The 14,755-nt window shown below is 33.8% G+C and overlaps 3 protein-coding genes across 3 annotated transcripts; 1 reads left to right on the top strand and 2 right to left on the bottom strand.

Annotated features, from left to right (window-relative positions):
• Positions 1-4,239: 4,239 nt before the first annotated feature.
• Positions 4,240-7,163, top strand: LOC147568643 (uncharacterized). Its single transcript, XM_086655043.1, has 7 exons — positions 4,240-5,073; positions 5,491-5,571; positions 5,739-5,813; positions 6,102-6,146; positions 6,240-6,329; positions 6,510-6,611; positions 6,821-7,163. Exons 1-7 carry the CDS (start codon positions 4,420-4,422, stop codon positions 7,001-7,003), a joined length of 1,230 nt encoding a protein of 409 aa, XP_086511169.1. The 5' UTR covers positions 4,240-4,419; the 3' UTR covers positions 7,004-7,163.
• A 466-nt stretch (positions 7,164-7,629) lies between these two features.
• On the bottom strand, positions 7,630-10,031 carry LOC147568642 (methylesterase 17-like). The gene is made up of 4 exons (XM_086655044.1): positions 9,687-10,031; positions 8,903-9,043; positions 8,379-8,513; positions 7,630-8,009 (listed from the first exon to the last, which is right to left on the bottom strand). The coding sequence occupies exons 1-4, from the start codon at positions 9,918-9,920 to the stop codon at positions 7,728-7,730; spliced, it is 792 nt and encodes a 263-aa protein (XP_086511170.1). The 5' UTR covers positions 9,921-10,031; the 3' UTR covers positions 7,630-7,727.
• Positions 10,032-11,679: 1,648 nt separating this feature from the next.
• Positions 11,680-14,215, bottom strand: LOC147568641 (methylesterase 17-like). Its single transcript, XM_086655042.1, has 4 exons — positions 13,826-14,215; positions 13,561-13,701; positions 12,997-13,131; positions 11,680-12,172 (listed from the first exon to the last, which is right to left on the bottom strand). Exons 1-4 carry the CDS (start codon positions 14,057-14,059, stop codon positions 11,888-11,890), a joined length of 795 nt encoding a protein of 264 aa, XP_086511168.1. The 5' UTR covers positions 14,060-14,215; the 3' UTR covers positions 11,680-11,887.
• Positions 14,216-14,755: the final 540 nt, after the last annotated feature.

The raw sequence follows: 14,755 nt of genomic DNA, 5'->3' as shown, positions 1-14,755 counted from the left end.
CGAACCTTAGACCTTTGGTTCTACAATCAACTATGTTACCAACCCTACTACCCAATTGAATCACGAAATAAACTGCATAAAACATACATATAACCATATGATTCATATATAAAAGATATATAAATTGAGGGCCTTATGCGGCCGCCTGGGTCGTCTAGACTCAGGACCGGCCCCACGTTGGGGCTCGTGGGGGCACGGCCCCCCAACCCGAATTAAACATCTAATGTTCCAAACATTTTCTGGAATTTTTTTTGTTAAAAAAAAAAATAATTGCTAAAGTTAGTCATTAATCAATATTTGGCTCAATGATAGCTGGTTTAGTGGTTCATGTGTATGACATGGTTTTGAATTCCACCTTATTCTTTTAGGTTTTTTGACTAATCTGTTTGGGGAAGTTTCGCGTCTCAAATTTTCTTTTTAACTCCTATTTTTCGATCAATATATAATAGCTCCCATTCTTTTGTATAATCGAGTTTGTATATTCGAGTTTAACATTTTTTCTGCTAAAATTCATCCAACCTTCAGTATCGTTATTTGCATCCCCAATTCCCCATATTTCGCTCATGCCTTCTTCATCCTTTATTTTTATGTATATTTTCTAAACAATATTCTTTTAAAGTTTTTTTTATCTCTATTTCGTCACTTACTTAACTTCTTTACAAAGTACAGACTATGAACATTTTTTTGCAAGATAAAGATCATCTTATTTTTTCAAACATATAATTTGTACTTATTAGTTCAGAGTGTTGTTTAACATATAAAGGTCATTCGTTTGGACGACACATAATATCTTTTTAGCAATTCATATTTATAACTAACTATGGTAGAGACTCGCAGCATCGTTAATGATGGTATACTTTTTTTGCTGTTTAATGTTATTGCGCCCCCATAACGTAAATTTTTGGGATATTTTGCGCAAGGGGCAAATTAATGTTCCAAGTGATGACTTTGGAGCACATATTTGATTTTTTTTTTAGTTTGAGGCATTGACTAATTTTGACTTAATTTTCCATCCAAAGATAACAGAACTTTTAACTTAACTTTCCATCCAAAGTTAATAGACTAACAGATATTACTGTTAATTTTCTATTACCGCATCGACGGCTCACATTATTTTGCATCAAACGATCGGAATTAACTCATACTTTTACAACCATAACTTTTTATTTTGTAGGAGAAGTCCACTTTTAAAACCAATGGAAACTCGATTCTTTTCATAAAAACTTTTATAAACTACTAAGTTTTAATACAACCTATACAAAACACTAAAAAAAAAACTACATGATTTATCCGGAATAAAAAGTTTTAATACAAGCTAAACCAATGGATAAATCATGTAATTTTTTCAGTAGTTTGTATAGCTTGTATTAAAACTTAATAGTTTATAAAAGTTTTTGTAAAAGAATTGAGTTTCTATTAGTTTAAAAGTGGGCTACTTTTACATAATAAAAAGTTATGGTCGTAAAAGTATGAATTAATTCCGACCGTTTGATGCAAAAGAATGTGAGTCGTTGATGCGGTAATGGAAACTTAACAAGAACATTTGTTTAGCCTATTAACTTTGGATGGAAAGTTAAGTTAAAAGTTAGTTTTTGTTATCTTTGGATGAAAAATTAAGTCAAAGTTAGTCAATGCCCCAAACTCAAAAGAAATTAAATTTGTGCTCCGAACTCATCACTTGGAACATTATTTTGCCCCTTTCGCAAAATATCCCTAAATTTTTTGGGTCTGCCTCTGCTATCAAATTCCTGGAAATCCATTAGACTTAATATACCTTCTTCTGATAATAAACCCGTTGTTTTTGTTAATGGAGCTCTTCATTGGATTATTCCACAATCGGAGTTTATATTTTCTTTCGATATTATTGAAGAGATTCTTAAGCTTCCATTACCTAATAACTGATTGAGATATAAGAAAAAATATTTGTATGGATTGGGGAAGAAGACACTTTGCCTACTAGTATTTGGGCTTGATAATTATGTTGATTTATGGGTGATGAAGGAGTATGGAGTGGTTGGATCTTGGTCTAAACTTACCACCATTGTTCCGCCAAAAGGTATATCTTGTTATGATGCCAATACAGTCTTTTGGAGAGGGTGAGATTTTTTTTAGGTTAAATTGCTTGATGATAATTGTAGTTTAGTTTTCTATGATATAAAACATGAAAGAGCTAAAATCATGAAGATGGGAGTTTCTCTGAGGTTCGAAATCATGGGAGCATATGTGGGAAGCCTAGTCTCTCTTAACTCGGGCACTTTCTTGAGATGCGATGGGAAAGCACAAGTACGAAAAGATAAACCTAAGAGGAGAGTGAGAGATTGGTCGGAAGAGTCGGGGTAGCTGAGGAAGTACTTGGACTAGTCATCGTATTTTCGTAGTTTTGGCCTTTTAGGTCTTGTACAATATTTTGCCTTTTTGAAAAGGAATTCGTTGTTGAATCATTACGTTTTTTATGAGTTTTATATACGGGTATGTTGTGCTATTTCCTTACATACATAATGACCTAGGCTGAGTTTTATATTGTAGGTATGTTGTGTTATTTTCTTACATTATTGAGGTTACACTGATATGTTTGAGTTTAATCGTGTGAATGGCTTAAATGGTTTTCTTTTTATATAAGTGCATCGTTTAATTTGTTCTGAATAGCTTTCTTTATTTATCCCATCTCCTACCACTTCCACAACATTTTTTTTCTATGGAGTAGTGAGACTCCATCTAGGAGGATTGGGACTCTAAGATGGAGGAAGAGACATCAATAATGTTGTGGGAGGGGCAAAAGACCCCCTGCCAAAGTGTTGCAGGCCCCCGAGCACAAGTTGTAAAATGTCTCATGTGTAATTCTAGGGCCTACAACACTTTGGCAGAATTTCAATGTCCTATAGGCACGGGCTATACCCTAGTCTGTATAACAATTAACATAGGTTTTCAAGTCATATCATAACTTTCATTTATAAATCTCAACCGTCCAATTTTTTTTGTAAATCGTGACCCTTCCTTTTTAAAAGATAAAAGTGTAAAAGTCAAAATAACTACCCACTTCCTACAAAATCTCACACTATTTCTCTTTCTCTCTTCAGATCTCCTTTCTCTTTAAATTCACACGATTATCTCTTTATTTTTTTTCTCTTCTTTCTTCAAACAACACAGTAAAATCTCCGTGCCCTACTGGCTATACCCAACTATAACAAATGACATAAGTTTTTTGTCATGTCATAAGTTGCATCTATAAATCTGGGACATTCGTTTTTCATTTGTGAATCTTTACTTTTCTTTTTAAAAAAGAAGTTATTAATTGAAAAAACAAACGACTTAAAATTGCGGATCCGCATCTACGAAGTGAAAGTCACTTAGGGGGGGGGGGGGGGGGGGGTTGTGGATTGGGAATTTCTCAGACATTTATAGACATAAGAGCATCTCCAATGGGACACTCAATCTCTAACACTTAGAGTGCCACATATGACTTTTTGGAGTTTTTGTTAAAAAATCATCTCCAATGGAACACTTTGTTACACACTCTATTATGAGTTGGACATATTTATTATAGAGTGTCTAGAGAGAGAATCTCTAAAATGAGAGTGTCTACTTGAGACTCTCTAAGTGTTACTTTATTATTTCAACCAATAGAAAACTTTGCTTTTCAACTACTTTTTATCTATTGAATTGAAGAGGGACATGTGTATTAAGTAAGAGATTTTAGATATCTCCATTGGAGACCAAACAAATGTAGAGTGTCTCTATATTGACACTAGGAAAGAGAATCTTTATTTGACACTTGACAACTAGATTTTTAGAGTGTTTATTAGAGTGTCCCATTGGAGATGCTCTAATGTCCCGTAGACATTTAAAGACATTTCGGGTGATTTATAAAAAAACAAAATGTCTTTATAGACATTTTCAAGACATTGATTTTGTAGACAAAATGCCTTAGAGACATTTGATCCATAGACAAAATGTCCTGGGGACATTTCAAGATACTCTATAATTGTTTAATCACATGAAATAATATATTTTTCTCTCTTTAGATACTCTATAATAACTGTGTCCACCTCATAATAAAGTGTCTAACAAAGTGTCTCATTGGAGATGGTTTTTTAACAAAAACTCTAAAAAGTCATTGTGGCACTCTAAGTGTTAGAGATTGAGTGTTCCATTGGAGATGTTCTAAAGATTTCTATTATAAATCTTGACACGTAGTATTAGAGATTTATATTAAGTTTTCCATTGGAGATAGTTTTTTTTTAGAGAAACTCTAGAAAAATCCTAAGTGACACTCTAAGTTTTAGAATTTGAGTGTTGAATCCGAGATGGTCGGAGTTAACTGTTAAATCGTACCGATTCACTTAATTCGACTCTGATTTGGTTGTTCTTCAACGGAAAAGCTTATCCAAACTCTTAATGGTCGTGGGAGATTAGTTCACCATGGGCGACTGTATTTCTTCTTCCTCTTCAATCACTCACCTTTCCCTCAAATCTGAAAAACTAGGGTTAGGGTTTATTAACTGCAATTCATCCTCACTACATAATAGAAATCAAGTGTCATTCAAAACTTTCAGTAATAAAAACTTCGTGAAGACTTCAGATTTCTGTAATTCGACTGGATTGAACCCTTACAGAAAAGTTAAATCAAGTAACTCTGAGTTGTTCGATGTAGTAGGAACTGAGGAAAACCCTAAAAAGGGAAAACAGAGTGCAGAGGATGAAGAACTGGAGAAGATTCGTTTGAATTCCACACAAGAATCTGATTTTATTGGTTTTGCAAATGAGGAAGATGAAGATAACGAAAAAAAGAATGGGAATCGAAGTGATGAGATTTTGGGTAGGAATGATTTTATGGATTTCCAGAAGGAGAAGAAAAGTTCAAGCAATTTGGGGGATGATGAAATTGTTAGAGTTAAAAGTTCAGATGAAGATGATTTAAAGTCTGGGGAGGTTGAGAAGTTTAATGGAAAAATGGGTTTGAGAAATGGAAGGCAAATGATGATGAGATCAAATTTGCTAGCTAAACAAGTGATTAGTGTTCAATCTGCTCTTAGTTTTGGATTTGTTTCTCAACTTTGGGTTGATACCAATTCAGTAAGAATCTCTCATTTCCTCTTATGAAAAGCTTAGAATTGCTTTAATGGTTCCCCTGTTAATACTTTATAATTCATTCGTGGATACTTTGACATTCTAGGGTTTATCACAAATCATAGTGACCCTCTTAGTGTATATAATATATGGTTGACTAGTCAAGTCGAATATCGTTTTATAACTCAAAATCAAGTTTTGTTATTTCCAACTTTGAACTTCACTAGATTTCTTGTTCATTTCAATCATTTTATGATCATAACTTGTGGATTCTAAGTAACCTCTGAATTTTCCTTGATTTCGTTCGCTACTTATTTATGTCAATTATATGCTGATTACTAAAGTGAATTTCAATCCATCTCATTGATATAACTCATTAATGTTCCATTGCTTAACCTTTATTTTGCATTTAAATTTGTCTAGTGGGTGGTGCTTGTGATGGAAGTAAGGCCGAGCTTGCTTTCTGGGGAAATTGAACGATTTCTCTTAGAGGAGGTTTGCCGGGTAATTTAAAACTTTCATTTCTTTTCCTTCTTTGTTGGGTTTCTATTTTCTTAACATTGATATTGGAAATAGACTACACGATCATGATTATAAAGTTTGTGACCTAAAAGGTTGGGATCATGTTATAGTAACTTAATCAATTTAAAATGTGAACTTTCATTTCACAGGTTGGAGATGTCGTGCTTGTCGAAGATGAGAGTATAATGGAGAATGGAGTTGAAATGATTGGATTACATACTCTGGTATGACACTCTTTTTTTTCTTTCTTCATATAGACTTCACCCAAATTTCTAAAGGAAATGGTAATGCTTGCTGGTTTCTAGGACTTAACATCAAGTATCGTTTAGGAAAGTAAGAAAGATGTACTTTTTTTGTTCAGTTTGTTGTATCCATTTTCTCTTTGTAATAAATCGCCCCTATATTCCGGTGAATATATGGTTCGACCACCCTTCCAGGCTATCACATTTCATTTCTCTATGCATTTGTTTGTTGCTTGATTCTGAAAAGCTTGACATTAGCTTGTTTGTTAGGTCGGATATAATGTCATGACAACAACTCGTCGCAATCTTGGAAAGGTGAGTCATAATTCAAAAGTTGCATGCATATATATACACCACATTCCTCCAAATACAACTATAGCTCATCTTTTCTGTTCTTCATATTTCAAGGTGCGTGGATATACTTTTAACATTAATTCAGGCTCCGTGGAATTACTGGAGCTCGATTCGTTTGGGTTTTCCGTTGTTCCATCAAGTTTGGTAAGTTGATCAAACTTTAAGACATTACTTAAATATATGTCCGTATCATTGAGCTGAAATCAATTTTCCAAGCATTACAACTAGACACGGCATATCAATGTTTTTTCATCTTTTGTTTATCAGTTTTTGACTTTAAACTGAGGAATTCATGTGTATTCTGTTTGCGTTCCGAAATGTCAGGTGAGTACATATGCTTTGTTTGTTGAGGACGTAATCGAAGTTGTATCTGACACAGTGGTAGTGCATGAAACAACAGCTTCTCGTTTACAAAGACTAACAAAGGTAAGTAAACCATTTTTCTATGTAATTCCACAAGTGACCTTTCTTGAATCGATATTTCGGCATGAGCTCTAATCCTTTGTCACAACAAACCTTTTTTTTCGCTTAGTTGTTTGTGAGTTGTGCCACTTTATTAAATGTAAGAAGTTTGCAAGAACCTATGTAGTTTGTTAGAAACAAACCCTTACTCATCGGAATTTTCCTTTTACTAGGGTTTCTGGGACTCTCCAAATGTAGATACCTCTCTCGATGAACTTGACGAAGATTCTGACTTTTCAAGACGACGACCCTATAATGAACAAAGTAGACGTAAAAGCTTTCGTAGCAAAAGATCTCCATCAAAAAGGAGAGTGTCGGAAGAGGATGAATGGGACCTTCCAATTGATTACTTATGATGTGCTTGATTGCCTTCAGTTTTTCTCTTTAAGTAATTGAGTTATAGTAGTAAATTGTACATAATTAGGGTTGTGGTTGTACGAGCTAAAATGAGATATTGTTTTGTAATTTCTATTATGTCTGAACTGTGTGTATATTACGACATCTCTCTCTTTCTAACCTTGTCACAAAATGAATCAAGAGCCCCCCAAGAAGGGGAGGCAGTCCTTTGATTTTTGAATACTAGGATATACAAAACTGACAAGCCTTTTGCAATACCTTTGCGTTATTAGCATGACGCTCTAACCAACTGAGCTAATGGGCCAATTTTTATATGTAATCTTGTCACCATTTTTGTAGGATGTAAACAAGCCTTTTGCAATATCAAACAAAGAATTAGATACAAAATTGGCCTAGGCAGATCTCGAACGACGCTCTAATTAACTCGGCTAATAAACTAGATGCTTATATGTGATCTGGTCACCACTTCGTAGAGGACATAACTAAAGATATATCTTAATGCCCGTGCTCTAGAGGCTGTTGCTTTACGATATGTCATTCTTGGTAAGGTTTTTAGGGTTTCATCGAGTTAACCATATGTTGAACAATTTGTGCGATATAGTGAGGAACAAACTTGATCGGCCAGTGGGAGAAGAATAGGAAGATTTATTTTCTTTAGATAGAAATAAAAAGTGCACACAGAATGTGTCTAATGTTTGTGTACATCAACAATAATCTAAAAATCTAGATTTGGGTAGAAGCGACTGCTTTGATTAAAAGACCAAAGAGAAGGAAAGGAGTGGAAAACATAGGGCTATGATCACTCTCTAAAGTATAAACATCCGACGGTGGCCAATTCTTTATCATCGCATCTTGTTGTTCAGGTTTTACACCTTGATCTTGCATCGCCTTGATGTATATACGTCTCACCTGGTCAACTTCAACATCTTGACCTTCTACGAATTTTGCACTTTGTATGGCACGAATTGGGGCTGGTTTTATCAGCATTGATGCAAGTGTCGAATCCTAAAAAAAACACATACATATTTACATATCCAGAAGAGTCACGGAGGCATGAGAATAGAATTTAATGATAAGAGCCGGGGTGCGGGCCTAGCGTTTGAGGTGTTCAAAACAGAACTAAATTTCGGTTAAGAGTCTTCTAGTGGTGAACCCATCCAAAGACGGTCTTATTTAGCTAGGGCTCTTTTTAGTGAGACCGGATCTTCTAGTGACCACTTCATTACTGCGATTCACATTAAACGTCTACTCATTTAAAACTAATCACATTTTTGAAGTCTAAATTTCAGATAGGTAGACAGACACGAAACTACGACTATCATAATTCTATAATGTTACAAGTTGCACAATATAAATACTTTTATTTATGGTTACCTCATGGGGACTCAAATGGTAGAAAATCATGCGCTGGAATTCCTTCTTGACGATTGCGCTGGTTGGAGGTTCATTGGGTCCTTGCCCAAACCCTAATTCAAATATACCCTCAAAATCTGATGGATTTGGGGAACCCTGTAACAAAATTAACTTAGATGAGACTTCAAACACATTTTCAAGCTTATGTTCCATAAATCCTTGTTAAACTCATACTTTGGATTCATAATCATATAACCATGGTGAAAAAACGAAAAATGATCTAGCCATCGAAATTCAAGACATATTTGTGAGGGAAACCCAAATCAGTAGCGTCGATTGATTGGTCGACTTCCCCTTGATTTGTACCTCAAACTATGAGGAAAACCCAAATTTTAATTTGGATTTCCTTTCTTAATAGGTCTGGGATTTCGGTGGTTGTTTTACCCTTGATAAAATGTGCTAATTATAACAAAATGTAATCAAGACAACAAACGTTCTCTTAGATGATGACAAAAGAAAAAGTAAACAAGTCAAAAAGAACTTGCATTTTTGACATCTTCTTCTGTCCAAAATCCTGATCCTAGCATAGCAGCAGCAACGTAAATTGCAAGATGAATTTTCTTCCCAAATTTGTGAATGGCATGGGTAAGACTCAATCCTCCTGCACTATGTCCTACCAAAATTATCTGAAAATACATAATAAAATGATCAATTTTAATTTGCAAAATACCGTTGATATTAGCTAACATTAATTACATAATCAACTTAATCTAAAAACATGCTTTGTGATTTGATGGATAACCTAAACCAAGAAAGTCCACCTTGCTAATCTTAACGACGAAAGGGGCTTCTTCTATCTAGTCCGATCAACTTGAATTCAATGTGTTGCCCCAAAGTCTAGTGCGATCCATGGGGTCACACATGTGCCTAGCCTCGTTCGTATTTCTCATGGTACAAGAGAGAAATAGGAGACTTTAAAGTGAGAAAAGTTTTTTTTAATAGTCAAATTTTTTCAAAAATGTTATTTGACTTCAAATATGACACCGACCGTGACCGCAGGCCAAGGCTGAAGTAATCGTCTCTCACTGGTCTAGGTATTTTTCTCTCCACATAGCCCGACCACTGAAAATTGGCTAAATTAATTTTTGGTACGTGGTCGATTCCAAATTTGGGGTTAAACAACATTTTTTGTATTCTTTTAGGAAGTTGTTAATAAGTTGGTCTTTACCCTCTGTATGTTCAGGTTCGAAAAACTAATTCATATTTAAAACTACTCATAGAGTGATATAGAAATTAAGATTGTAGTTTAGAGTGAGAGAGAAAGAAGACCTTTTCGTTTTGGGGCACACGGGACAATAAATCTGTAAGCGGTTGATTGTAGTCATCAAAGGTAAGAACCGAGTTGGGATCGGCTGAATCGGTTCCGGCACTTTTGAGATCAAGACATGTAACTTTGTAGCCGCAGTTTTCCATGAGACTCTGGATTTTATACCAACACCACCCTCCTCCTCCTATACCATGTACAAGAACAAAATGAAGTTCAGGTGAGAATATTTCTGCCATTTTCAGTTTCTTCAACTTTAGATAGTTGACTTTTTTATGCTTCTCTCTTCAACTTTCTTCTTCTCTCCTTCCTTTAACATGTAGAAATGCTTGAGTTTTTCTTGAAAGGACAATTTCTAGTTTGCCCCCGAAAATAATATTTTATTAACTCAGGAGCCGAGAGAATTCTATCGGGCTTAGTGAAGTCCGATCTCTCTCCCTAAATTCTAGGGTCCACGGTTTTTAGGCCTAAAATAATATTTATAAAGGGATTAAAGTCCAACATTTTCGCTTTTGGAAGATACATTGTTCATACATAATGTGTTATGTATGACACATATAGAAGAAATGAAATTAAGTATAAAACTTTAACAATAAATAACACGTTATTTATGAAACAAAACAAGAATCAATAAACAAAAAAATACTTTAACTTTGACATCTAGACATACTTTAACTATACTAAATGTGTTTTGTTGTAGAAATATACGTAATTGATTCTAAATAACGTGTATATTGGAAAACAGATAGTAAGTTTGAAATCAACCGAAAAAAATCTGAGAAGAAAAAGAAAGAGAATTTTGGAGATTGGTATCAAAAGTGGGGTTTTCTTATACAAAAGGTTATAATGGGTATTATGATTAAATAAAAATGATGGAGATCTGTTTTTTGTATAGAGATGGGTCAATTTGGACTAAAGATCCATTATAATTAATATTTTGACTTAAAATCTTATATTAATATTAGGGTGGACTAAATGTGTGTTTAGGTGTAGATTTTTAGACTAAGAACCTAAAAATTATAAATTCTACTGTCCACCTTAGAAGGATGGAATTTTGTTAGATGGTCGGGCATAATTCACATTTTTAGCCTTTCACATAGTCTATCATGTTATTTTAGCCCCTATTTCAACAACAACAAAAAAAAAAGTTATTTTATCCCCTTGACTAATAGATAGGTTGAGAAAAACTTTTCCGTCAACATGTTTTCTTTTGTATTTTCTTAATTCTTCCACTCTCTTCTCTAACGGTTGGATTCTCTTTCTTCTCTCATTTTGTGACGAATATGGAACAATTAATGCAAATACCTATTTACGAAGTGGTATATGAAGATAAAATGATATTTTACCCAAAAAAACATAGTAATAGGGTTCCTAATGAGCTATGTTATCTTGATCTTTCAAATGTTATAATTAAAAGTTTATCAAGCTTTTCACTAGATTTAAACATTGAGTTAACTTTGCTTATGAAATAATTATTAGGCACAAACCAGATCAAGGTAGCATGGACCGGGAGTGCTATAATGACAAAATCCTTGATACGATGACTCATTTTCACTGAAAGACGAATTTTTTTCAAAGTTTGACTTTGATCTGGACCGTTCATTTACCCGTGTGACTCATCATGTCAAGGATCTTATTAAAGATTCTTTGTACACTTAGCATTTCCTTTACCCTTGTGACTCATCGTGTCAAGGATCTTGTCAAAGATTCTTTGTACACTTAGCATTTCCCAGTATGGAATAGGTGGAATACTTAGGTTTCTATAGAGTATTTAACTCGACATCAAAACTCATCTGAGTCAGAACGATAATGGTTGTTTTTATCTCGAGTTGCGCTAAAGTTAAGTCTATCTAAGTCAAACATAATAACAAGGATGAACTAAAAAACGTATTGATTGAGATAACCGAAGTTACTATTGTGTCTCTGACAAAAAAAATCAAACTCAGACATTTCAGATTTAGACAAACTCAAGTAAGTCAGATTGAAACAACAAAGAAGTTAAATAAATCAGCTCTTAACTAATAAATTTATCCATAAAACTGTTTTCGACGGGTATTTGGTTACATGCTATATAAACAAGCATTAAGATTAGAAGATCTAATGAAACTTCCAATTTGCTAAGTAAGAACAAATTTTAATTTCATAATCTAAATAGTAAGATAGTAAACTACATAATCATATCCTAAACGATTAATCTAAATTGATTTTAGATGTGAGTAGAAGCAACGGCTTTGATTAAAAGACCGAATAGAAGGAAAGGGGCCGAAAACATGGGGCTATGATCAGTATCTAAAACATAAACATCGGACGGTGGCCATTTCTTTATCATTGCATCTTGCTGTTCTGGCTTCACTACTCGATCGTACATAGTTTTGATGTATACACGTGTCACTTCATCGAGCTCATCATCATTTTGACTTTCTGTGAATTTTGCTGATTGCAATGCTCGGATTGGGCCTGGCTTCAACAACATGGATGCAAGGATCGAATCCTAAAAAATTAAATGATGTCAATAAATACAAAAATACAAACAATACAAGTGCATCACACACAAATAAAATCGATGTTGTAAAAGCAAACTACACATAAATAAGACTGAATTTCATATTTAGATCTTAACTGTAAAATAGAGGCTCTTGTGATCAGCTAATTGAAGTAACTTTTATGTGAAGAGAATCTTAGACACACACAACATGTTATAGCAAGTCAGAATTAACTTGAACCAAACTCTAAAATATTTGTTTTGTCTGACTCTCGTTCTTTGACTCGTCTAAATGACTGATTTTGAATTCATCTGATGCTGTCAATCTAGGTTCATTCAGTTTCAAAGGATGATAAAAAACACCATTGAAGGAAAATTCTAAATAATTGTAGTGGGTTAATTCAAATTTCCCAAGTTACCAATCCTTTTTCAACAAAAAAAAAAAAAAATTACCAATCCTTGATGTTTCTAGCATCACATGCCATGTCTACCTTTTTTTTAGAAGATGCCATGTCTACCTAAATAGTTGACTTCTTGACATTATAACACAATATTTTAGTCCAGTTTGCATGTTTAGTTTTATACTGACACAAATGACTAATTTATTAGATTTAACCAGCTGGTTGCACCTATATGTTCGTTATGTCCGTACATATATATATCAGGTTAGAGTATCTTATGATTGGTTTGTTAGTATGACTACAAAGTTTAGATAATGCTACATAAATTCCAATACCCATACGAAAATTGACTAGGTCGATTCTTTCAGAAATTGTTAATCTTCGAACAACTAAAAGTGAAATAATCGTCCGTTTTAATTAAGGTAATGGTACCTCAAGGGGACTCATATGATATATGATCTTTCTTTGAAATTCTTTCTTTATGATTTTGCTGGTTGGAGCTTCATTGGTTCCTTTTCCAAACTCGAAGTCATCGACATCTCCAAATTCAGATAAATCGGGGACACCCTACAAAAATAAGAAAACTAATGCAAATGAGAGTACGAATACATTGTTAACATAAAATTAAATCATTATAACATTTATTATAACCATAGTAGATATTGACAATATGATAAAATCAGTAGCCAACACAAACAGGATGTGCTTTTCACAAGAGAAAAGAAGAATTCATGGCTGTCAATCTAATGACACTTTGAGATCTGTCAGTGTCTTCTGATTTTCAAACCACTAAAACAAGATGCCAAAAATCATTTATATGTTGACCCCAGCCTCTACCACCCCACTACTATCATGTTCACTAAAATAAGTGCACCATCCCTCAGTCTTTTTTTTTTTTTTTTCTTTCTTGTGACCCCAACTCATGAGGTAAAATCTTTGGACAAAAATAAAAAATAAGTATTTTTGTGTAAAGAAAATTAAGTTAAGAAAATTTACATCTTTCGCATCTTCTTCGGTTAAAAATCCTGATGGTAACATAGCTGCTGCAACGAAAATGGCTAGATGAATTTTCTTCCCAAATTTGTGAATGGCATGGGTAAGACTCAACCCTCCAGCACTATGCCCCACCAAAATAATCTGAAATAACAAAAAAAATTAAAATTCAACATCAATTAAGTGATCTTAATTATACCTATAAATCATACTTTGATCATGTCTATGGACTAGAGAGAAAAAATAGACTTTAGAAAACGTTCATTACCTTTTCATTTTGGGGCAAATTGGACAATAAATCTGTAAGTGGTTGATTGTAATCTTCAAAGGTAAGAACCGAGTTGGGATCGGTTGAATCGGTTCCAGCACTTTTAAGATCAATACATGTAACTTTGTATCCGCAGTTCTCCATTAGACACCTGATTTTATACCAACACCACCCTCCTCCTCCTATGCCATGTACAAGAACAAAATGAAGCTCAAGTGAGGGTATTTCTGTCATCTTTGATCCCCTTCTTCTTCTCTCTCTCTCTTTAGATTTTTGGTTTTGTTGAATGTTGGTGATGTCTTTCTTTCTTTGATCTTCTTGCTTTCTTCTTTTCCTTCTTGATATTGTTTGAAACTCTGAGCTTCATTTATATATATTATAGTTTGGAGTAATGCTATATAGCTAGCTTGGTGGGGTTTTGATTGAGAAATTTTTCGAATCCTTTTCATTGGAAGGTGGACCTAGATTTTGATTGGACAAAACTTTTTATAAACATCATACTTCAAAGGAAAATAACTTTTTTTTTCAGCCAGTCGCATACCATATAATAAAACAAGCATATAATGTAACCATTCTGGCCGTCGTCCCATCCTCCGACTAGAAAATGAGCATAACATGTCAACATTAGGGGCATGCTCGAGTACGATTTTTGGGTCATATAACATTGTTGTATTGGGAAAATGCTAATTTAATTATTTCGACCCTAAATATTAGTGATTTTTCAGTTAAATTTGCCAAACAATTATATTTTGACAACGTGGAGGTTTAATGTGCACCATTTACGACATTTTCATTATTCATCTAGGTTCTTTACAAGGAGACTTTTGAGATTTTATTTTTTCTTTTACTTTAGAAGGTTCGTGTAGTGTTATTTTCCTATAACGAAAACTTATCAAGCTGACTATTAACAACTCATAGTATTAAATATAA

The sequence above is a fragment of the Eschscholzia californica genome, unplaced genomic scaffold (assembly GCF_041429995.1).
Source record: "Eschscholzia californica isolate CP2 unplaced genomic scaffold, dmEscCali1.0.p SCAF_1, whole genome shotgun sequence".
NCBI lineage: Eukaryota > Viridiplantae > Streptophyta > Magnoliopsida > Ranunculales > Papaveraceae > Eschscholzia > Eschscholzia californica.
This window is presented reverse-complemented; position numbering and strand designations above follow the sequence as displayed.